The sequence below is a fragment of the Cervus elaphus genome, chromosome 3 (genome assembly GCF_910594005.1).
Source record: "Cervus elaphus chromosome 3, mCerEla1.1, whole genome shotgun sequence".
Classification (NCBI taxonomy): domain Eukaryota; kingdom Metazoa; phylum Chordata; class Mammalia; order Artiodactyla; family Cervidae; genus Cervus; species Cervus elaphus.
The window spans coordinates 8,803,994-8,830,101 of record NC_057817.1 but is presented as its reverse complement, the minus strand read 5'-3'; the positions used below and the strand labels follow the sequence as shown (position 1 = coordinate 8,830,101).

Here is a 26,108-nt window from a genome sequence, read left to right as displayed (position 1 = left end):
TGTCAAAAATAAATTATGTTTATATAAAATGTGCTTAAGTCTCCCCTGGTGGCTCAGTGATTAAGAATCCCCCTGCCAATGCTGGAGCCTCAGGTTTAGTCTCTGACGCTGGAAGATCCCACCTGCTGCACGCAGATCAACTCTTGAACTTGTGCCCTAGGGCCTGGGAGTGGCCGCTACTGAAGCCTGCCTGCCCTAGGGTCTGTGCTCTGCAACGAGGAGCCACCCAATTAGAAGCTCACACACTGAAACTAAAGCGCAGTCCTGCTGGCGGCGGCCAGGGAAAAGCCTGCGCGGCAACAAAGACCCAGCACAGCCAGAAATAAATAATAAATAAATATATCGTGCTTACATAAAACGAAGGTACATAGCCTAAATCACAGAAGCCAAAAACTGTCCTACATCATTTCATAAAGTGTTGTTTTTAAAGATTAGAATGCTACTCCACTTTGGAGTTTTGTTTTGCTTTGTCTTTCTTCATTGGGAGTTATTGTGATCCAGTGAATCACTAGATTACAAGACCAGAGTAAATTTGTTAAGGTTAGAAAACATTAATTTGTATGATAGGTATCATGCTGAAGTACACATGTAGCATCTTCTAAAGTCTTACAGATTCACCAAAAATGGAATTCTTATGCTTTAAGCATCAAGAGTTGAGCATATATAAGTAAAAGCAATAATGATGCCCTCTCTTTATACAAGGAAACTTGTGTAACAGTCAGCTTAGGCCAGCGGTTCTCAAACCTAAATGTTCAGAACCTGTCTGAGGGTTTATTACAACTTATCTGGTGGTGCCCCATTCCCAGCCCTATTCATTCAGACAGTCTGAAAGGAGCTTGAGACTTTGCATTTCTAACATATTCCCAGGTGATGTAGTTGATACTGCGGGCTCTGGAACCCCACTTTAAGAACGTATAGGCTGAGACTAGTGGTTTTCAACTGGGTCCTCCAGAGGTGATATTTAGCAGTATCAGGAGACAGTTTTATTTGCCACAAATAGGGGAGTGGTGTTTCTGACACCTGGAAGGTAGAGGCCAATGATGCTGTTACACATGCTACAATGACAGGGAACCTCCTCCCACCCAACAAAGAATTATGCAGACTACGTATCAGTGGTTCCAAGGTTGAAAAATTCTGGCTTAGATTAAGTTATACTGTATTTATAAATGATTTAGAAATGTCAGTGGCTTACATTAACAAAGATGCACTTTTGCTCACATTAATGTCCACTCTATGTTGGCTGCAGTTCTGATCCAGGTACCCTTCATACTAAGAACCATACTGAAAGAGCAACTTCCCATAGTCTGGGATGTGTTGATGTGAAAGAGGGAAAAAGAGATGAGAAATACCAGATCCTGCTCAAGAATGGCTGTCATTTTTCCATTCATGATTATTGGTCAAATGAATCCACATGGTCCATTCTGATCCAGTGGAGCAAAACATATAATCTTCCTGTAGGAGTGAATTTAGGAAGGGGTGGCTAAGCTCACTGGATTCAGTAATGAGGGGGTGGTTATTCTGAAGACATAATCCTAATAGAGAAAAGGATCAAAAGGGCATTTGTGTTTGTTTCTTTGTTTAAAGACACTGTCAACTTGTAGTTATAGTAGTTCTTCCTCTGGGAACCATATCCTTAAGTCCTTAAGTTTACCCTGAACAACAGCTGGGAACCTAATTATTGCTTCTCTAGAGGCAGTTATCTCTACTTACTTTGGGAGTACATTTAAACATGGGTGTATTCATACGTATTTATATTAAACTGTTTAAATCTATGTTACACAAGGTGGAAGAGCAAGCCTCAGAGCATAAGAGACAAACACGCCCAATCAATGCTGAAAATGTGAATCACTCTAATTTAGCCCATACCTCACATAAAACATAGCTACTACAATGTTCTGAGAAGGAATGTTTTTGAGCTGTTTAGTAAGCATAATTATAAAGTAACCATTTAAGTAGAAAATCTAAACTGATTTAAAACGACCTGAGCTTGATCATCTTAGTCTTTATAAACGTCCAAGAAAGAGGCAAGATAAATGATCATTTACAAAGGTCTTAAATATGAAGTATTTCCCATTATTCAATACAAAGTCTGTAAAGTCAGAAAAAGACACATATAACCATTAGTTTATCTCTTTGTTTAATCTAAATTCTTACTTCCTGAATCTATCCAAATATTTAATTACGTCTGTACAAATGACATATTGGCTTTGCTGATTCTGTTTCAGCTTGGCATCTACCATCATTTTTCAGTTGAATATAAATTCTAGATAAAGGTTAAAAAGTGGATTAAATAAATGTGATATACATTGGTGGATAGCCTTATGCCAAACAAGGGACATGTGCGGATATATGTACTAAAATATATCTAAAAACTTTCTAAATGATTCCAGTGAAATGAAAAGTAGAGCTCACTTTACATCTGGCAGAATCTCTTGGCACTTGATGAAAGGGATGGTTTCTGAGGCCAAATTCTTTTTGTCAATGAAATAGAGAATAAAACCCAAGCCAAGCAGTAAAATCTAAACCGTTAATTCAGCTGAACTTGTAATGTTGAGAGCATGGCATGACTCCTAAAGGATAGGCTGGAAGCAAGAAGCTCATTCACTCTGTGTCACAAATTACATGAAACACATCACCTGACTGCAATACTTAATAGAAACATCATCATTAGATTGGGTGAGTATTACTAGTTTGCTCCCCAAGAACATGGGGAACATGGGAAACAATAGGAAACTTGAGAGAAACACATAGAGACTTTGGAGGGATAGAAGGTTTCCAAACTGTGAAAGTCCTGGAATTCCTCTAGAAAATGCTATTTTTATTGAGTGTCATTCATTTCTGATATTTATATTTACACCTCAATTTAACTACATTTTTAACTTCTGGGACCATTTAATCACGAAGACACTGTTCTTATAAATTCACATGAGTTATATGACAAGCTGAGCTTCCTAGGTAACTTAGTGAATCCCTCTAACAATTCTGCTTTTCAAAATGAACCATTCAGGTTTGCTCTCTAACAGTATCAGAGAACTTTATAGGTCATGCATCTCATAGGTCACGCAATAGAGGTGCTCTTAATGTTTGTTTAAGCACAAAAGGGGATTTTTTTGAGTAACACAACATAAACGGGCAGGGAAGAGGGGAGAGAGAGTTTCTGATATGGCTGGTTCAAGAGATCAGACATTGATCTCTCCTACTTAAGGTTCTGTTTTCTCTACATTTGTTTCACGGGAGGGTGAAGGTAACTGCTAGCACCTTCAGGCTTTCTTTCAATTAACTTCGGATCTAGTGGAAAAACACGTTTCTTTCCTAACAGTCAAGTAAAGTTCTGAGACTGATTCTCACTGGTTCCAATTCAACTCAATTGGGTCACATGTCCAACCCTGAAAGACTCACTGTGGTCAACAGAACGGGTTGTTCTGAATGGATCTGCTTGGGTAAATTTCATCTGCACCACATGAACAAAGGTTGATGAGGCTATGGTTGGTTCCCAAAAAGAAAATCAAGGCACTCTTTTTAGAAGATGTGGCAATGCGGTCAGGTAAGACTGTACCAGGACATCAAGGTATGTCCATTGTGAAGCCAATGATATTTAAGATACAGAGCATCTAACTTGATTGCGCCCCTTTCTAAACAGTGCAATTTTGTATTTTTTAAATTATTTTCAGGCTTTTTCAAATTGTATAGCCTCTAAAAATTCACAAAATCTGAACTTATTCAGTCAAGACTAACTGTATCAGAGGAGTTCTATATTATTTACATGAATGAGGTCCCCACAGCAACATTTAGCAGTGAGGGTTCAACAATAACACTAGCATTGAAGCTGTGGGTTAAGAAAATCCAAAATGTGCTTAATTTTACAACAAGAAATAGATGAAATTGTAAGGTAAGTAATTTTGTTTTCAAATTTTTTTCACTGAAGTTATTTTTTCCTGGAATATTATTTGCTGATTTCTTTATTCATTAGAATTCTACTATACACATGTGTGATCTTCTTTTAAGCCCTAAATAAATCTTTACAGCAAAGTTAGTTGTTCCCATAAATCTAGTAATTCAATTATTCATGGTGTTAGTTTCTCTCTTATTCCTCTATAGGAGAACTCATGTCTTAGTCATGTGTGTTTTCCCAGTTCTTGGCATGCTTGGCATTTATAAAGTACTGGTGATGATTACTGAAAAGATGAATGGAATAAAAACCACATCTCATAATAATTCTATGAGTTTATTAAGCATTATTATAGTCACCTCATAAAAAAGGGAACCAATGAACAATTCAAACAGCTAAATAATAGTAATACAAAAGCCAGAGTTAATTTTTTCTACTTCCTAGAACATTTACCTTCTCATATCTCACACTGTCTTTGAAGAAATATTATATGGGCCAGCCTAAGGCATGGTTTAGCAATAAAATCAAGTGTTTGTGTAGTTTGTGGTTTCTGTAGCAATAAGAGAAATCAGAAAGAGAAAGAAAGTGGTGGAAGGGATCGACAAAAGTTGTTTATTTTTATGATTGGAGAGAGAGCAGCATCCTGTGGGCTATAGAGTGATTTGGTATAGAGGGAGATATTAAAGAGGTAGAGAAGAAACTAATTCAAATAAAAGTGGAGTAAATAGGTATACAGGCTGACCACTGGAAAAGACCCTGATGCTGGGAAAGACTGAAGGCAGAAGATGACGACGACAGAGGATGAGATAGTTGGATGGTGTTACCGACTCAAAGGACATGAGTTTGAGCAAACTCCAGGAGATAGTGCAGGACAGGGAAGCCTGGTGTGCTGCAGTCCATGGGGTCACAGAGAGCCGATCATGACTTAGCAACTGAACAACAACAAATAAGTACAAATGCTGGGCATGGGTAGTTATGGCGGCAGGGGTTTGTGAAAGTTTTTTCTCCGCTTAAGTGGTGTTGGAGATTTGAGAAGCAGAGGAAAGGTATAAAATTGTCATCCAAAACCTTGAGATGGTTCTTAGATGACAAACAAGAGTAAATGCACCAGAGAAATATAGAATGATTGCCAGGCAGCATTAATTACTCAGTTGAGGTTGGTGGTCATGAATGTAAAGCGAATCACATCAACATGTCACGTGTTTTTCTCCAGGTTCATTCATTGCTGGTACAGACTAGGTGAAGATTTGAATGTCACCAGGTCTATGGTTTCATCCAATGGGTACAATGCAGTAAGAGTGGGGTAAGGGAGTAAAGAATACATGCAAAAGTAAAACCATATTCTGTCACTATAGGAAATCATCTGATTAAGGAAGGAAGAAAGGATATGTAGAGTTTGGTGAGGGCAAGTAAAAGGTAGTGGGATCAATGATTTAGACATCTTAGAACCAGTGGTGTTGTCAGAGAATGAAAGGGAGGGCACTGAAAAGAAAGGAGGTTGTCATGAGCAAGAGTGGGCTGCATGCAATTGGAATTATAGAGAAGGTGCAGATTCTGATGATGCCCAGATCTAGGGTACAAACGGGAGAGTAAGTACCTCAAGGAGGGATAAGAAGACAAGATCATTAGAAGAAACGCCAGGGTTTGCCATCTCGCTGGTCTGCTTCCCTATGACTGTCATCCTGTCATCACTGCTCTATCAGTATTCTCTCACCTAGATTTCTCCGATTATGGTACTCCAATGATAGCTTACTGAGTATAAGTAAATATCTTCCTTCCATGAAACCTCCAGTTTGCATTGACAGAAATTTTCAATATTCCACTACAGACTCACTTTAAAAACATGATCATAAGAATGACACAATCAAATCAGCCTCATTTTAGCACTTATTTGCCATTTTCTTTCTTTTATTATATTCCTATCTAAATTATAGACTCAAATCTATGATTCTACATCAATAATTATTATAAAAACTAACATTATACCTTCTAATAAATCTATCATGCTATTGTATTATGTTAAAGTCTAGTTTATATTTCACTTTCAAATATTTTATTAAAATCAGAACATTAAATGGAAATTTTTAAAAAATTCCAGTTTTATTGAGATAGAATTGGCATATATCACTGTATAAGTTTAAGGTGTACAACATAATGATTTGACTTACATAAGTAGAAATATTAGCTGGAAGTATGAAAAAATGATCAAATGCTCAAAAGAGTAAAAAAACTGAAGAAAGAATCAAACGTGTTATTGATTCAGAGATACTAAGTGATATTCTAATTTCAGAAAAACAAGTTTCTTTGTAAAATTCACATAAAAATCAGAAGTCAAAGTGTAATAAAAGCATTTTCTCCTACAGATTTGAGTCCTTATATGTTGTAGACATACTGATACTATTTGAAGGCATTCATGAATAAAGAAATGTGTAAAACATGTACATCTCCATAGCACACTATGTTTAAATAATATATAGTCACAATACAGATACATATCATCAATCACCATGGGGTTATCTGGAACTATGGGAAACCGGCACCTTCTCCTAGTGATTGAAAAAATCTACAAATTGTTAAAGCAATTCCCCCCATAACATCCCCATAGCTATGCCTAGGCATTACCATTTCAGCCCTTAGGCTGCACTGACCCATTTTGATTCCCGCATGAAAACTCCAAAGCCTGATGATACCATGGACGTTAAATCCAAAAGGAACACCTGGGATGCTGTGCTGTTATTGTGGTCAGTACCCACTGGTGGATACTGCAGTAACAGCTAGTGCTTGCCAAAGTGTTTAAAGTCTGATGAAGTGAGGACGTTTCTTAACTTCCAAATTTGTGATATGGTTAGGCTCATGAGCTTCAGAGTGGTATTTTGAGTCCTTGGAGTACTGTGGTAATTTAAAAAAATTAAATAGCTCTTTTAGTTTTTTCTTTAGGAATAGACAAGGGCTGAGCCAGAGATTTATTGAACTAACCAACATACCTCTATGTCTATGCATTCTTATACTTGGAAACAGATAAAATGTTCTTAAACCCTCTTCCCCCTTGTTGTTCAGTTGCCCAGTCATGTCCGACTCTTTGCGACCCCATGGACTGCAGCATGCCAAGCTTCCCTGTCCCTCACCATCTCCTGGAGTTTGCCCAAGTTCATGTTCATCATATCAGTGATGCCGTCCAGTGATCTCATCCTCTGATTTCTGCCTTCTCCTTCTGCCCTCAATCTTTCCCAGAATCAGGGATTTTTTCTCCTTAGGAGCAGTGTATTGTGTTAAGAGCCTACTTAGTTCCTTGTGAATATGGACCTGTATATAATAAAATTATACCAAAAGCTTTCGCTATGTGCCTAGGCTTATCCAGATCCTAGAAAAAACAATGCACTAATGCTGAGAATCTGACAAATTGGGTCTCGAATTTGCATATGGCATTTTTTTACATTATTTATATAAAATTTAAAAATTTCCATAATTAGATTTTTCACAGAATACACATTTAGAGCCACTCTGCAGAAATACACAAAATAATACAGAACTGAAGATCAAGTAGGGTTGGATTGGCCATGAAATTTTAACATTCCCACCTGATCATTAATACTTTTTAAATCTGCAAATACATTCAAGTACTGCCTTATTAACAACAGAAGTCTCTCTAGATTGTCTCTGACAGTATTCAACTTGACTGAGGGCAACAATTACTTAAAATCTCAGCCTCTGAGAGCACTACTTTTCTTTACAGAATTCTTTACAGAACAACAAAGAGATCATTCTAAGCAGAACAGTCAAATACCTAAACACCTCTCAAGCATGAAATGTACACAGTCCATATATGCCTAAGGGAAAACAGTATAGCACAAATATGACTTAATAAAAAAGACTTATGTAGAGAGATTACAAGAATTCTGAGTTTGACCTGTGCATCAATCAGGTCACTTACCAGATATCTCCTCTAGGCACTGCTTAGCTGTCTTACTGTATGATAAGTCCATCTTAGTAGGACTGGTACAGGAGTCGGCAGATGGTAAAGAGGTACCTTCATTTTCTGAATGAGCTCTGAAATTAACCAAGAAGACAGAAATACAGATTGCTGTCATCAGGGACTCATCAAAGTTCTCTAATACAAGAAGAAATCAACGTATTAAAAGTTTTCTATTAAGGTGCATGAGCATTTCTTTATGTCTGAGAAATTTCTTTGTTTTTCACATAAAACCGAGATACATGGGTTATAGTGAGATATTAAATCAGATTTCCTTATTTTTCACATTCAACCCAAGTTGTAATGAGATATTAAATCAGATTTTTTAGACTTTTCTAAGTTTGAAAGCTTGTAATTACCAATGTATTTTTTATTTTTGACAAAAGGTTTGAAAAGATTCTTTTTTCTTTTTGCTGTTTTAGAGAAAGTCTGGCTAAATTGTGTTTTCTGAGAATAATAAATGCATTGAAAGTAACCCAAATATTCTTTCTCTGAAAATTCTATAAAATATATCCTAAAATACAAAGTATATGTAAAATAAATACTGACTTTGCTATGGGCTATAAATGTCACTATGATGTTTTCATTTCAGAAAAAAGTCAATCAAAAATAAATTCTCATTCTGAAAACCCCCTTTTTATATTGCTTTATATTTGTCTATATATGTGCGTGGATATGTATTTGTGTGTGATTAATGTGTAAAGATTGGCTCTAACTAAATAAGAAGCTCTCCACAGAGGGACTGCATATGTTTTGATAGTCCAGTCTTCATGCAATGCTTCTTCCTTTTATGCCCAGGCAAATGTTTTAAGAGGCTCTATCTTTCTTTATGCAGTTTCAAAATCTACATATATTTGGCCAAGAACACCACATATTTAGAAAGTCCACACCATGAAGGAAAAGAGAAAGAAGGAGACAAGACAATACAGCATTTTGGAATTTGCTCTTCACAGTTACCTCATTTGTTTGGGGTCCCATTCCTACAGGGTTTGGACCATGGAAAGTGATCACTAAATATTTCTTACTTTAAAAAAAAATCTAAAAAGAATATTTATATGTGAAAGAAAAATTCAGTATATCTTTAATACATTTTCACCTAATATCTTACTTTTATTTTAAATCCTGGTTTTAAGAGAAAATAAAGTGTAGTCACTGATGTTAGAAATATTTTTTTAAATTTATCTGATATATCTAGAAAGTCTGAAAATTTCATTAGGATCTTAATAAAAAATGGAAAATTAAATATTGTGTGTATGTATACAGGAACTGATGTAATAAAAGAAAGATAGAGGAATTCAAGAGTTCATAAAAAGCTGTGCCTTGACCTCCAGTGCTTTCTGGCAGACATTCCTAATTTTCAGGCAAAGTCCCAAATAACAAATACTTATTTCTCTCCTATTTTGACAGCACTTCACACTCTCACAGTGTGACATTTGTGTAATTATTTCATAAATGTTCATCTCCAAAGTAGAGTCCATTCTCCGTATTTGAGCTCACCATTATACTCCAATACCTAGCCCCACGTCTAACATATATATGAATGGATAAATCTTATCAGTAGTGATTATAAAATAGTGTTCTTGGTGGGTAAAGTATATGGAACGAAGCATGGGATAATGATGCATGCTTTGGGCCTGGTTGGAAACTTGGCTCCCTAAGCAGTTATTAACTCATGTGACCTTCTAAAGTAACTTAGTTCCTCTGAACCTCAATTTGCTTATGTGCAAAAGTAAAGAAAAATATGTTCTTCACAAAATAACTGTGAGCTCAAGTGCTATAATTACTAAAGGTCTGGAAAAGTATTCTCTTGAGGCTTGTGGGATTCTGGCCAATGTTAAAATGTGGGAGCATGTCTGGCTCTCTGTGCTATTTATTTTCTTCTGCGGCCCCCAGGGTCTCCTATTTCCCCTGTCTATTGTCCATGCCCACTCACTTCTGAAGTTCCTCTATTCCTCCACTTGGATCTTTACTTTTGAGTCATTGCACCTCCTCGGCCTACTCTTTAGCCCCGTGTCTATGAATGAGGGGGGAAACATTCCTCTGACACTTTCTAAGGATTGTTATCACTTGCAGAAGAAGTTTAAATTGATGACATATAGTGAAATAGGAGACCGTGGGAAAGCGTCCTGGCTGCCTGCCAGGAAGTCTCTGGGAGGAATGGGTGGTTAGGTGAACTGGCTGGGAGCCGGGGTAGTCTACAGTCACACGGGTCAGAATTCACAGCCTGGCCTCTCAGACGCCGAGTCACGGAGAGCAGTTCTCAAAGATGGTTGTCTAATGCCCAACGCCAACTGGGTCTTACTAGAACAAAACCTGAGCTATCTCAGGAATCAAAATACTTGTAGCCGTGTTAGTTATAAAGATGCAGAGCATCTCCCTCTAGGAAAATCTCTACAGAGCAAAAGAATATTAACAATGTATTTTGGGAGTAGAGTTTTTCTTTGCTGCAAATAAACACACCTTAAAAAGTACTTCTCAGTGTATGGCTATCTTCCTTAGTATATGAAACCTGGTATTTAATTCCATTGGCCAAGTCCCCACCCTTAGATAAAAAATATTGAAACTTCAGTCTTAGAAACCTTTGTTTTATTTTATTTTTTACTGTGACAGTGAACAATTTCTGGCTGATTTGCTCTTTAGCTGTGTTCCTCCTTTTTCTCCATTGCTGTTTTTAGTTTAGGTCACTAGAGATAATTTTATTTATACCATATTTTCACATTATTTGGTGTATGTGTCACTATATTCCCTATCTGAGCTACCTACAATAGCAATGATAGAGCAACAGACTGATTAAGGGAAGGAACATAAATAAGTTTAACTTCAAAGAATTATAAAAAGACCCGAGAAATCATCTTTGGTTTGTATTCACATGTATATGGTTCCAGACCTCCTGCTCTACATATGATTTAAGCCATCCATTTCTCCACGATTTGCACCTCATTATTTGTTAAAGTGGAGTCAGATTTTAACTCTAGTCTCTAGAGGGACAATCAACGCTAACTGGTAAAGATTTAACTTTTATACAAATGATCAAAGAAGTTCAGTTTAAACTCTGAATTCTCTCAGCATGTCCTCTATTTTTGTGTATGCTTCATTCCAGTAAAATAAAAGGCTCCAGGGATGATTCATAAAATAACTCATGAAGATATAAGAATCAATAGTGTTCTCTAAACAAAAGGTACAGTCACAGTGGCATCACTCACTGCTTCCATGTAATTTGATATTGAACTCTCCTTATATTGACTGGGAAAAGGAAAAAAAAAAAAAAAAAGAGTATCATGAAGTTCCTTCAAACTATTTAGAAGACATTATCCTGTGCAGACTATCTGACTGTGCATTTACAACATGGTCAACATGTAACAAGTACTTATTGAAACTGTAAGATAGGGCATGGCAAAAACACCATTTAATTTATTTAGAGTTCTAATATTAATACATTAGTGCTAGCATCTGTTACTAACAGTCTTAGTAGCTAAAAGCAGATTTCACCAATGATTAACATAAAATTTATTTCCTGTTTAAGTGAACTCATTATGTGCCAAGTGCTATGCCTAGTGTTTTATCTAGGGCTGGTTGCTTCTAAAACTCATGTGTTGAAACCAACGTGATGATATGAGGAGTTAGAGCCTTTGGGAGGTGATAGGATCATGAGGATGGAGCCCTTCTGTATGGGATTAGTGCCCTTATAAAAGAGATCTTGGACAGGTCCCTCACCCCTTCTACCATGTGAGGACAGAATGAGAAGACAGTCATCAAAAACCAGGAACCAGGCTCTCATCAGATACCAAATCTGCCGGCACTCTGATCCTAAACTTCCCAGCCTCCAGAACTATGAGAAATAAATGTTGTTTCAGCCACCTAGTCTATGCTATTCTTATTAGAGTAGCCAGAACAGACTAAGACACTGGTAATGTAGGTGCTGTGGATAAATTAAGGGTTTTAGAGGTTTAACAGTTTGCCCTGTATAACAAGCTGGTAGATACTTAAACTGTATTTAAACCTGGCATATTATAAATATTGTTTAATGAACCACTACCCTACAATTTAACACCATCCAAGTGTCTCTGGATACTGAGCATGTTAATGTATGTGATGTCTCCCCAGATAACAGATAGCTTAGCTACTAAGTTATTAACCAAGAATTAATAAAGTAACAGTACTCAATGGTCTAACCTTAATTTTATGCTTTACTACTTTAAACTTTTAGTTTTAAGAAAAGGAAGCTATTATGCACGCCATCTAAAGGAATTCAGCAATACATCTAGATACTATCAGTGTTCAGATTTTCAGTTTCACAAATAGATGTGTTGCACATTGGTTTATATAAAAAAAACTATCCATATGAATTCATCTTTCTATGGATATACCAGTCACAAATGTGGACACAAACAAAATTGGTTTGCATCAGCAACATTAGCCAATGGTCTTATAGTTCCTGCTTTATAAAATCAATATAAAATAAAGAAAAATCAAGTATCTTTCTAAAAGCAGTTATTTCCTTATTGGTGGGGGGCAGTCAGGTGACAGCCAGGCGAAGGCCAGCAATCTGCCAGGATGAAGAGCAGGCCAGGATGGATGGGACATTTGTTAGATTTGTATGTTGTGGGAGGGTGATGAGCAAATAAGAAACTATACTGAGGATAGTGGGGGCCAGGCTTGTCAGGTGACAAAAGAAGGTACAATTGTGGAAAGGAGAAAGCCAGATGAAACTTTGCATGTTGATTTGGAATTGGAGGCATTGTGAATTATCTAATAGATGCCTCACTGATACTGAGATAAGTGCATGTATGTGTGTATACACCTATATATATTTCACTATTTAGGAAACCTAGAGTCAGTGAGATCAGGCTCCTAAATACTATTCTTCACAAAAGAACTCAAGGCACCATAGGTAAAGGCTCACGTTAAGTCAGTGAGAGTACATGATGAGTCTAGATTGGCTTGAGCCAAAATTAAACAGTTATGAAAGAATAATGGAGTGAGCTGAAGTCAGTGTGAAGCGCATCCCAGTAGCCTGATTTGAGAAAATTTAAACATCACAATAAAGAGTCATTATTGACAGATTATAATCCATTGACGACAAGAGGAGTCCATCAGTCCACAAAATTTAAGGTGAGGGAGAGGGACAGAGTATATGAGAAGGAAAAGGAAGAGGGGAAAGAGGAGAAAAATAAGAAGGGGCATCATTTTCTAAAAGTTGTATGGCAAGGCATACATGCAGATGGAATTAGAAATCACATGACATCAATTGGAGTAAACGATTAATTTAGGCAAGAAATCTCAATGCATGCTAAAAACCCATGGGTGAAAGTGGATCAGGGGATAGAATTTTTATAGAGTCTCCAAATATCTTCCCATAAAAATATATGTGAAATAGAAATGGGGCAAAATAACTATAGAGTAGAAAACTAGCAAATAATATCTCAAACTAGTGATCAAATTCAACATCACTAAGATGGGAAATATTAATATTATTGATACCTGAAAGGAAGGAAACAGAAAAAAAATCCAGCATCATTTCTGTGACATTCTAGACAAAAAGTATATTTGTGGGTCTAATCGTGAGAAACTATCAAACAACCCCACACTAAGAAATAGTCTGCAAAATGCTTGCCTTCAAGGACTTCCCTGGTAGTCCAGGGGTTGAGACTTCGTGCTCCAAATGAAAGGGACTCCAGTTCAATCCCTGGTGGGGGAAATAAGACCTTACATGCTGTGAAATTAAAAAAAAAATCTTTTCCAAGAAAAGATGAAATATAGGAAAAAGAAACAGTAGTGGTTTGGCTGGGCAATCTGGCACTGAAGCTTGTAAGCTAAATACAGAAAGGGCAGTTTACCAAGCTTGGCCAACTTGGCCATCTTCTACACAACAGACCCTCTTCTAGCTTTGGCTCTGTATTACTACTTAAAATCCTGCTGTGTGAGGGAGGTTAAACTGCTACCCCATACCCTATGCAGATACTTATATCCAATCTAGCAGAGACAAGTTTGCAAGGCAAGCTTTCAGTAAGCTTTAGTTTGTGCTAATGACCAATTATGCCCAGTTCACATAAAACCACAAGTGCAGCGTAATCTGTAATAATAGCTGCAGGGCTTACAGAAGTTTTATCTGCAAGATGGTTATATGCCTCACATTTCAATCTCTGTAAACACAACCTCCTACTCAATATACTGGTTCAACAAACAATTTAAACTTAAAACCATACGAGTAAGCATTTTCAAAATTAAGGTTTTGCATTCTTTGCCTTTCAGAACATAGTATACTCAGGTGCCAATTTTCTGTGTCACTTTCTAGGCAAATCTGAGATGTCCAAAATCTTGTTACAACCTAAATCTTTCCTGAAAACCCCTAATGTTGTTGTTCAAGACACATTATATCAAACAAAAGGAAACCTCTAAATTCAGACTTTCTTAACCTGATTTTATAAACCAAATGTGTATAGAAGGTTTCTGCTTATATTTAATATTTAATCAGTGGATTTAAGAAGCACATTGATTTTTCTCTAGTTTAACAATGTTTTGCCTTATCTAAAGATTGAGTTCATTTTTTTTTCCTTTGTGAAATACCCACCCCCACCCCCATTCTCTCTCTTTGCCTTTAGATGTTTGCTCTATGTCCAATATACTCTTTTCTTGACATTTACTACAAATGGTCAGAAAATAACAAAGAACACATAGACGTCAAACTCATAAGTTATGAATCTGATTAACAGCTATTTTGAAATTTATTGGGTGCTGTTAAAAATACTGAGGTTTAGAGAAAATGTACAGGTCTTTCATTCCTCCTTGACTAACTTCACTATTCATGTATCTTTACAAGCACAAAAAGTATCGCTGTGAAGTAATGAAAGTAAAAGAAATAGAAGAAAAAATGACACATGGAAAGAGGGGAGGCAATTTTGAAGGTCCAAAGGAGCTAAGGTAACAATTTTTGAACTCCAGGCAAGGAAAACAAGTTTGAAGATTGTAACATAGAGGGTAGACACCAAAAAGAAGAGGAACATGGAAAAGTAAGCTATTCTTGTTAAGTATGTTCTTACTCTTTATCTTTCTTTTCTTCCTATAATCAGTACCTCTAATTCAAGTTTAACAAAGCTGACTCTGAAAGTCAGTAAATGTCTCCTTCATCCAGCCACTGAACCTGGTATATCCTCCCTGACCTCTCCCACTAACAATTTACTTACACAAGAAGACAAAGTAAATTTTCAGATTGTGCTGCATACCCATGCTCTCAAGTGCTAGAGACTACACACTTACACAAAGTTAAAGTGTTTGACATTCAAGGGTTTCTAATCAGGCTCATTCAAGGGTTTACTACGATCAGGCTCCATCAATCTTTGTTTCTAGGAAAACTGATCTTGCCAACAACCTACGTATCTTGTGTTGACCCTGTATATTTGGTTCCTTTAGTCTTAACATTTCCTTATCTGCCCCTCTCATCTCTAAATGTTCAACTCTCACTTCTCTTTCAGAATCCAGCTTAAGTGCTACTTTCCGATTCCAACAGCTAGCAGTAATTTTCCATTTTTCGAAATCTCAGTTGCCAAATCTGGTTCACTACTGTTTTGTTTTTTGTTTTTTTCTTTACATTTCCTGCTTCATTCTGTGGTTATGTTTGAGTCAGTCTGTTTTCTACTACACTGTGGACCACAGAAAGAAAATAATACATGGGATGTGTGATGTTTCACTCTGACCCTGATGCCTTATAAAATAAAGCTATTTAGCAGGAAGTCAAAAGGGGGGAGGGGAATACATCAATTACATGAATGAATGTCCTGAAGAGTAAATACGGTTTCATTTTGTAAACATTTTAGAGTTGTTTATATTTCAACTAAGCTTTACCATTTACAGGAATGAAAGACTTCTGACTTTTTCTTACTCCATTGTACATTTTTGGCAGTGTTTCTATTCTTCTATAGTGGGTGAGTCTAAGCCATGATGATGGTGTTTCATTCAGTTTTTATTTAGTTCCTATTGCGGGAGGCTTGTCCTGGGCAATTATGCTACCAAATAAAAATAGACAAGACTCTTGTTTTTCATTGAGTTTATGTTACAGCTGGAGGTGGCTGAATTCACACTTGTCAATAAGTAAACAAAAAGAACAGTGGATGGTGATAAACTATGAACAAAACACAAGAGAATAATATAGCGTACAATTCTGGCAAGAGGCATTGTGAGTGTTCCTTCGGATTAGATAGCTAAAGATGGACTGTGTTAATAAGCATCATGTAAGTAGAGATCTGATGAAAAGGAGCCGTTCTGATCCAGGAGAAAGTCCTTATATGCAGAGAGAACATCTATGACAAAGTCCCCAAAGCAGGACAAGTTAGTTTGCTGAGAACAGCAGGAATGCAGGGATGCAGGGAGTGTAGTTTAAGGGCTAGATAGAGGCCAGATTGTGTAGGAACTTGCAGGGCTTGGTAAGAAGCTTGGGTTTTACTAAGTGTAATGGAAAGTCAATAGACGGTCTTATGAACTTAAATGACATAAAATTTATTCTGCCAGAAGACTAGAGTCCCTGTTGTGCAAAGGATGTTACTGCAAAGAGAAGACTCACTGGAAACTAGGTGGAAATTGGTGGTACCATGCCTTGGGCCAAGGGAGGAGGGTGGAAATAGAAAGAAACATACAAGTAAGGGGTGCTTTAGAGGAAGAGACAATAGGACTAGCTGAAAATAAGACATGTTGGGAGGGAATGATTGAAAGAGAAAAATGAAATATGGATTCATTCTAAATTTTCTTCCTAGTTTCCCCATGAAGTAATCATGGATTCTAACCTCTAGTCTAGCAGTTACTAGCATTTGCATACTATTTAGCAATTTGCCTGTTATTTTTTCCATCATGCTTGGATTGTAAAAATGTCAAGTCTGGATGATGCCATAACATTCTTCCTTCCACCTGACAAATTCTAACTCATCTTTTAAGTCTTATCTGTTCTTTCACCTTTTCTTTAATGCATACATTGACTCGACCCTCACACAAGAGTCAGGAAAACTGTTCTACATTATTTGTTGTATACATTTCTATGAGAACAATGAATTTTTTAAAAGTTCTTGATTAAATTCTTATCATCATCACCAATATACTGACCCCCCACAGAGCAGAGACCCCCCCCCCACCCTTTTTTTTATTTTTCTTTACTGTTTGTATCTCTTATAACATAGTATTTTCAGAATGAGTAATGAGTACATAAAAGAAAAAAAAAACTTTGGTGATTTTCTTTTACTTAAACTATGGAAACTGGTCACTGTATCACTTAAGAATCTTCAGTAGTCACCTTAACACTTAAAAAGATAGCCTAATCCATTCATACAGGTCTAAATATTGGAAATTTCTTATAGTGAATTAAAATCTTTTTCAAGTTTTCAACTTGATTTTAGTGCTATCCACACATTAAATGGATAAGGTATGCCAAATTCAGAACTACTTTTATCACATTGTAGTGATAAATGAGCTACAGGAACTTAATATAGAATATCCTTGCACTGTACAGGAGTAGGTCTAATATAAAACTCATTAACTTCTAGAACTCAACATTATATTTATAGGACATTGAACATTCAATTTGCAGTAAAGAGTATTATGAAGCAAATATTAAAGTCCCCAAAGGAATAATTAATAACCAGCATGACCTAGAAGTGGGCTGAGAACAGGGAAAAATATACATCACCCATCAATCTTCTCATTATATAAAGGTTATTTAATTTTCTTTAAATATCAAACATATGCATGTTTATACATATATATATACACACACATAAATATGTATTTTAAATTTATTCTACTTAAAAGCGGTAAAGTATTTTCCATTATAAATGAATTCTGATGAAGAGATCTGCAAATCTGCTATTGACATTTTCCCAGCCAGAATTTCCCTAGTAACAGTATCCCCTATTTCTACATGTACAGAAAGAACTGCTAAGCAAAGGAGAGCACGCTACAGATTCAGGCATATATGGGTTCAAAGGCAAACTCCTGCTAGCCCTGTGACTTTAAGGGATTATCATTATTCTGCCTTGAAATTGCTGCTTCTTCATCCCTGTAAAATGCTATTATATCCCTTTTTCATGGGTTTATGACACAGTTTAAATGAAAAAAAAATGAATAAAAATTTTGTAATAGAGACTTGCATTACATAAGCACTCGACAAACACTATTATAAAATAGTACATTATTTTTATCAAATGATTAGCAACATTAGGAAAGTCTGTCAGGGATCTTCCAAGAAAAATTTGTAAACGGTGTCAGAGTAGTCAGAGTTGAAAAGACATTGGGGTCACAAAAGCCGTATGATGTGACTCTACAACTTTCACTGACTGTTAAGAAGCTTGAAAACTGACTAAGATGATTTATATTATCATTAATAAATTATTCTGAATTTATAAAACACTTCAAGCAACCTTTGCCTCATATGTAGACTATGATGTGACATTTCTGATTAAGTGGTTTTATTTGTTTTCAATTACTTTATTGGAAATAAAACACAGAATTAATGACATTTATAAGCAATTTATTCTGAATCTGGCTCTGTACTTAAGTCTTTACACAAGATTGTCCTAATTTAATCTTTAAAACAGAATATGGTAGATATTCGACCATACTTTACAGTTTATATAGGTTAGAAACTGAAGTCTGGGGAAGGTCATTTACAATGTGGTAGATACTGTTACTAGCCCTGTATAAGTATCAACTCATTTAACCTTCAAATTGCCTTATGAGGAAGCTTCTATTATTACTACCTCCATTTTACAGATTATAAAAAATGAGGTCCAGAGTCTTTAAATGTATTACACATAGTCATATGACTAACAAGTGATGTCATCAAGATTTCAACCCAGGGAACCAGGCTCTTGGGGCCACTGTCTCAACAATACAAGGTGCTATTTCTGAACCATGGTGGAACACACAGACTTGACAGCCTGCAATCCTAGCTACTTGGCTATATTACCTCACGTTTGTGGCTTCATATTAAAGAGTGCAAACAGAAGCTGAAAGAGGCTGGAGAATTTGGCCAAGTCACACAGCTGATTCACACTTTAACCTCTAAACTATGCTGCTTCCTCTCCTAAATAGCAAAGGCTATACTTTCAAATGGAAATCACTAAATCTGTACCCACTGGATATGTTATTGCAAACAACCCAAAACATCTGCTGCTACTTACAAAAAGAAGCTTGCTAAATTGGTGGGTATGTCCTTTCTGCTTGGATTTATACTTTCCTGTGAAATTCATCTGTGGTGATTTGAAATGAGGGACGTTTTTACGGAATATATTTGAGAGCCACAAGAGTTCTGAGTGTGACGTATTTCAAACTTGATAATTTCTTCTTATATCATTGAAATGTGGATTATGATTCCAACATCTTAAATTTTTTTTGTCAGGTAGGGTCTCTGGAGTTAAAAGGCTCTGCTGACTCCCGCTGTAATGGGGGTGAGGCAGGGATGCCCTCGAGCAGTCCCACTCAGCCGCTGGTCTGCAGCCCAGCATGCCCCTCCCCCAAGCGAGCGGCCGTTAGAGCAACTGTCAGGGAGTAACCGTTAAGATCCCGCTCACACATTGGCTGGCGCTGCAGGGGGCCCCGCCCCCCGCCTTGTATAAAGACAGTCTGGATTCAGACTGAGGGAAGATGGGTTTTGAGACACTAGTCTGCCATCTTCTTGGTCTGCTAGCTTTCTGATTAAGGTCATTATTCCTTGACCCAGCAACTCGTCTCTGGATGTACTGCCCTGCCTTGCAGCGAGCAGAGTGAGTTTGGACACCATGTGATTTTAATACAACAGTTTTAAATGGATCATTGCTATTAGTCAGAAGAGCAGACTTAAATAAGGTAACCTAAGATCTGAAATTCGGTAACTAAACATTTGTTTGAATGAGTACATAAAGCGGAGCGGGGGGGAGGTGGGGGAGAATGGGGGGAAATCACTGAAAGCACTTAGGTTTTTCAGGGAGGGAAAACAAAGCATTATAATTATTTTATTTTCTTAAAAGACTCATATATTCAATACATTTAATAAAATTTGAAACAATATAATCTTGAGCATTTCCTATTTGTAGTAAATGCTTCATCCTATTTTTCCTGTAGATAAACTATACAACTGCCAAAATTATAGGCATTATTCCTCTCCAGTAACCTCTTTACTGAAAAGACAGGGAATGAAAATGGTGACACAACAGTATTGACATTTCTGACTGATTAAAACGTACCACAAAACAATAGGCACAATGTATCCTTTTTAGAGCTATATAGTAGGATATATATTTGAAAATATAGCATGTGCTATATATTTTAATACATGAAAACTAAAATATAAATAAAACAAAAAGTTAATAAAGTATAAATATAATAATTACATAGGTCATTATTTGTGCCTAGAAACACAGGCCTAGCTGTGGAAAGTTAATATACATTTTATGTTGGGAAAACAATGCCTTATAAACAACATATAACAAACATGTACAAGGTGCCGGAATATATAATAAGCATCTTATATGCATTATGCCTGTTATTCTTCCCAACTCAGCAAGTTAGATACTATTCCTCTTTGACACTTGAAAATAATGAGATTAAGGATGTTAAATTTATTGTCCAAAAGCATATATAGCTGATAAGTGGCATACCTGAATATCAAGTCTACATATGTCTGATTCTAGAACCTGCACCCTTAACCATTAGGGTCTACTTTCTCCCATGGGTGAAATATCTCTAAACTCCATAAAAACAAGAATTATTTTAAATGACTAATAAAATTATTTTGAATGACTAATAGTAAGAGGCCCAAGAGAAAAATCATGGCACCTGGGTTCTCTTTTGCCTTGGACAATGAGTGGGTTCACTTTCAAAGGCCTCCATTTCCTGAGTAGAGAGGGGAATAAAAGCGGGAGAAGGGGAGGACAAGAGGACTACCAGACTGGATACAGGAGCTTTTCTCTTAAAATTTTTCATTCTGGGCCTCTAACTTCAGAGTGAACCATTGTTACACAACGACTATGTGAAACAGGACTCTGCAACCTTCCTCATGACACTCTGGGTACGCGTCCTGTCATTGTTTAAAGCTGTGGAGAAGAGAGGCCACCTTACCTATAGATGAACGGAGCCACAGTGGCGGTATTTGGGTGGCTGTGTTGCTGCTGCTGAGGGAGGTGGACAGCACCATTTCCCATGCTCTGCCCACTGCCTTGCACCACTAAACCAACAGAGGAACCTGCCAGAGAAGCGTGGCTGCTTTCCCTTCCTTCCAAGGGAGCGGGGCAACTCGATGTGCTTGCTTTCTCAGTGGTTACGGGCTTAGGGAAGGACTGGGAAGGGCTTCCCTTGGTAGTCCTGAACTTTTCAGACTCTTTGCTTGCAGAGTTGCCAGGTGAAACAGTCTGCTTTGCTGTTGGCACTTTAGAGCCCGGCTTTGGAATTCCACTGGAAGAGGGGATTAAGCTTTCCTTCTTGGCTGCTGTCGTCTTGCTACCCTTTGGGATTAAGCTTGCAATTTTAGAGGTCTTTTTTGGAGCTGTCTCCATCATCTGATCTTTCTCGTCCTTGACCAGCTTTTCAGTACAAACTTTACTTTTGTCCCTGTTCTTTTCCTCTTTTTCCTTTGGCTGTAGCAAAGACTTTTTATTGCTGAGATTTTTGCTTCCAGCTTTCGGAGGGGCTAATTTCGGTGACACTTTGGGGCTGCTGTTTGTTGAACCACCGCTGTTGAGACCACTGTTCAAACCTTCCATTTCACCAGATTCAGAAAAGGCATCGTCTTCCTTCACGCCATCACTGGGTCCTGAACTGGCAGACTGCGGGGGGCGTAAAGCGGTCCGGGCATTGACCAGCTTGAATTTCTCAAGCATGGATTTCTGTCCTGAGGGAGCTGTTTTGGCCCCTTCTGAGGCAGGGGGCTTCAGTCTGTCTGCAGACGGTGTGGGAGAGGCGGCTGGGCTGGCCTGCTTCACGGTGAGCATGGTGGAGGTGGCGCTGTGCTTGGCATTCATGGACTTGCTGCGCCAAGGCTTGCTGGTGCTCGGAGAAGGGATGGCGGAGGCCGGGGGCTGCCCCGCCGTTCCGGGAGGCTGGATGTTACCATTTACCCCTGAAGATGGCTGAGGTCCTTTGGAGGAATCTGGACATGGTTAAGAACAAACATTGTTAAAAGGCTCATTAGTTTTTGATCATTTATATCAAGCTACTTTTTTGAAGGCTATAAGAAAATAAGGCTTATTGTCATATAAGTACTTACAGTGCACGAGTGTTAACTTACTTTCCCCTCAGCAATCTCATTATGATATGAATTTTTATATGACTATTACAACACTGATGAATGCTTGATTAAAAGTCTTAAAGAACTAAATAAAAAAAAGTTTATAATATCATACAGAAGAAAAAAATGAGTTTGGAGTTAAGAGATCTCAGCATCAATTTGAGAACTATATAGCATTTGAGAACCATATAATTCTGTCATGTCATTTGCCTGAAGTTTCATCTACCATAAATACCTCCCTCTTCCATCCTCTTTTTCTGAGAAATGGAGTGATAAACAATTAAATTAGCTATTTATGTAAAAGAGACAACAATGATGCTGTTAACATACTAGATATTGTCAAATTAATGCAAAGTCGTTTTCATGAAATGTCCAAAGGAAATTGTTTACTAAAGAATCTTTTAATATTATTCCAGAATTGGAGTCCATTAAACCAATTAAATATTAATAAATATAAAACTACAATGCTTTCACTTTTAAATGTTTTCTTCAATGGTATCAAAATGCATGATAAAAAACATGTAATTAAGTCAACTGGTATAGAATACTTGTCTTAGCTATTTTTCAGAAGAAAAATTTACATAAAAAGTTAATAAAGAAGTTAAAGAAATGAAAAGAGGTTAAATTGTTTATTGAATTTTTGTATGAGTTAGGTTTTCTTTTTTAATAAATGTGCCTAAAATAATAGAGTAGCTTTGTGACATTTCTATTAATATAAACAACTGTATAGAAAAATGTGGGCTTCACTGGTAGCTCAGCAGTAAAGAATCCACCTGCAATATAGGAGATGTGGCAGGAGCCGTAGGTTTGATCCCTGGGTTGGGAAGATCCCCTGGAGAAGAAATTGGTAACCCCTCCAGTATCTTTGCCTGGAAAATCCCATGGACACAGGAGCCTGGCAGGCTATAGTCCATGGGGTCGCAGGAGTCAGATATGATTTAGTGACTAAAACAACAATAACAAATAGACAACTATTTTATATTAAGTTGATACACCAACATTGACTTGTAATTCTATGTTTCCTACAATTCCTCATTTTAACTAATAAAAATTGGTGTAATTCTGGATTTATATATGCTTCACTAAAACGTAGTAGTTCACTGATAACTCAATACGCTTACATGGTATAAATTTGAAAGCAAAAAAAAAAATGAAAGCATAGGATAATACATTTATTTTTTACAGTATTTAAAGTCTGTAATGTATCCATTTCTAGAATATCTGTAAGGCTCCATTTGGTTCATACACAAACAGTAAGATATTCTTATAAACAGTAGAAGTATCTGACTAATTCCAGACAAATCCAACGAGATTCAAATGCCCAATGTCTCAAATACCTTCAGTCTCTGTGAATGGATTTCAATCCTTTACTTGTATCTGTTTTAAGTATAGGTTATTCCAGATTTACTTCACTTACAGATTCCTTTCAGAATCTGTTAACATTTCATTGTAATCTGAATCACTCTCAGAAGCAGATAGAGTACACTGATTACCTACAGTTAGAAATGCCTATCAAACATTTCTTCAGAACAGCTCCTACTTATTGGTCAGGTCTCACTTTCACCTCACTTCCTCTGTAAAAACAAAACAAAAACATCATTTCCACCGTCACCTCTGCTCTCACTAGCATCAAGTCTGGGTTAGGTGACGATTCTGTGTGCTCACTCAATCGTATCCAACTCTTTGTGACCCCATGGACTGTAGCCCGCCAGGCTCCTTCATCCATGGAATTTTCCAGGCAAGAATGGAGTGGGTTGCCATTCCTACACCAGGGGATCTTCCCGACCCAGGTATTGAACCTGCACCTCTTGTCTCCTGCTTTGGCAGGTGTTTTCTTTATTATTTCTCTTATTATAGCCGTTATAACTTCACTCTAATTGTCTGTTTCTTCTTCTACATCTATAAATATCTGGTCCATGAAAGCAAAGACCATATATTATGGTCTATATTATGCATAGTTCTATACTATGTACACAGCACCTTCTATGTATAGGACACTAAGTATCTGACATTCATTAATTCAATCTTTCCAACAACTGCATGAAATTTTCATTATTACCCTCATTTTGCATGTGAAGAAACTGAAGCACAATGATATTAAATAACTTGGCCAACATTACAAAATTTGTAAGTGACAAGTTTGAGAACTGAATTTAGCTTGGGGTTCTAAGTTAATTCTCTCAACGACTATGTCATAATATTTTCAAATGTATATAGTGCTAAATACAATTTTACAGTTTCTGAAAGTGATAAGGAATAATACTATTCCTGGACTCTGGAAACACAGAAGAGAGTCAATGTCAAACTAATGCCTTGAATAGAATTGCCAAATGAACTTTACTTCTTGATTACGTGGGTTGAACTGGAAACTAAGAACACCCCCAAGCAAGATGAATCTTCTCAAGTTCAGTGACTTGTGTACATGCCTGTGCATTTCACAGAATGAACTTACTATTTCAGTGATTTTTGTCAACATCTATGGCTCTATATTGATTATCTACAGAAATATTAATCAGTGCTATTTAGTTCCTATGATCTCTAGGACATGAATCTAGGCACAACATCTGTTAAAGCTTACTGAGTAGCTATTTTGTGCAAAATCCTTAGGCTCCCCAAGACACAATCTGGTCAGAGGAAAGAAACTGGACTCACAAAAGATGAATGGCATATACTAAATGCTAAGTAGGAGGTGGGAAAGAAAATGGAAGAGATCAGAAGTGCACAAAGGGCTGTACAATATTAAATAAGATCAAGACAAATGAGCTAAGGGAGATACACAGACATTCATGGCAGGAGGAATATAGGAGTTTTCCAGGAAACTATGTGAAAATTTATTCTACTTATTTATTTTAAAAATATGTACATATGCATATTGGGATTCAGAGTTGGAGAGAAACAAGGTACCCCCAAAATGAAAGCATAGTCTGCTGTATTATTGCTTATAGGAACATAATGGCCTCACAAACATAATAATGCCTACTAGCTACTAACATTTTATTGAAGGTTCTTTATATATTTCTCATATCATTCACAACATGATGAGATGAGAAGGGTTCCTATCTGTTTTTCTGGCTTTTTTTTTTTTTTTTAATTTTATAATTACTTTGCCTATCTTTTTTGGGGGGGGAAGGGCTTCTATTTATAATACTCACTTGTGGAAGCCAAGGGTTTGAGGGTCTAAACAATTCATTCAGTGGTACACAACTAGTTAGGAATTGTTGTGTGGCTAGAATTGACACCACATGTGTGATTCTAGTTCCCAGGTAGTGGTCGCGGTAAAGAACCCACCTGCCAATGCAGGAGATATAAGAGACACAGGTTTGATCCCTACGTTAGCAAGACCTCCCCCCCACCCCCCAGGAGAAGAGAATGGCAACCCACTCCAGTATTCTTGCCTGGAGAATCTGATGGACAGAGGAGCCTGGCAGGCTACAGTCCATGGCATCAAAGAGTCGGACACCACAGAAGCAACTTAGTACGTGTGATTCTAGAGCCCAGGCTCTGTCGTTGCCGTACAGTGTGACATTCTAAGAGTGGAATGTAAGGGTCTCAGACGCCAGTGTGTGCTTCAGCCACTGGGGATCCTACTGAATGCCCATCACTTGTTCTTTAGCAGATCTGCAGGAGGCCCTGAGATCCTGCATTTCTAACCAGCTGCCACGTGATGCCAATGCTGCTGGTCACGGACCTTGTTTTGAATAATAGAGTATGAAAAGATTGGGAAATCATGGTAACTGCTGAAATTATTGGCTTTAAAGAATTATTTCTTATGATATTATCCAAATTAGCTAAATTCATTAAAGTTTCCACAACTATGCAGCATTAATATTCTTTACTCTGAACTTCTGGAACTTTGGCCAGTTCAATCTTTCCCTAGATGCTTGGCAATTTGTGGTGAGGGATCACTAAAAACAAAAGAAGCCTATCAGGTTTTCCTAATGTCTTTTATTTCATCATTTTAGCCACATACTTAGTATGTTATCTTCTGTTTCTACAACCAGGTTAAG

The 26,108-nt window shown here is 37.1% G+C and overlaps 1 protein-coding gene across 11 annotated transcripts in view; it reads right to left on the bottom strand.

The window, feature by feature from the left end:
* NAV3 (neuron navigator 3) overlaps positions 1-26,108 on the bottom strand; it is an 892,289-nt gene that overhangs the window by 176,090 nt on the left and 690,091 nt on the right. For all 11 annotated transcript variants that reach the window (XM_043880083.1, XM_043880069.1, XM_043880142.1 and 8 more), the window contains 2 exons: positions 20,937-21,963; positions 7,821-7,936 (listed from right to left, as the gene is read on the bottom strand). In XM_043880083.1, the coding sequence (XP_043736018.1) occupies positions 7,821-7,936; positions 20,937-21,963 (1,143 nt within the window). The remainder of the gene's footprint in view (positions 1-7,820; positions 7,937-20,936; positions 21,964-26,108) is intronic.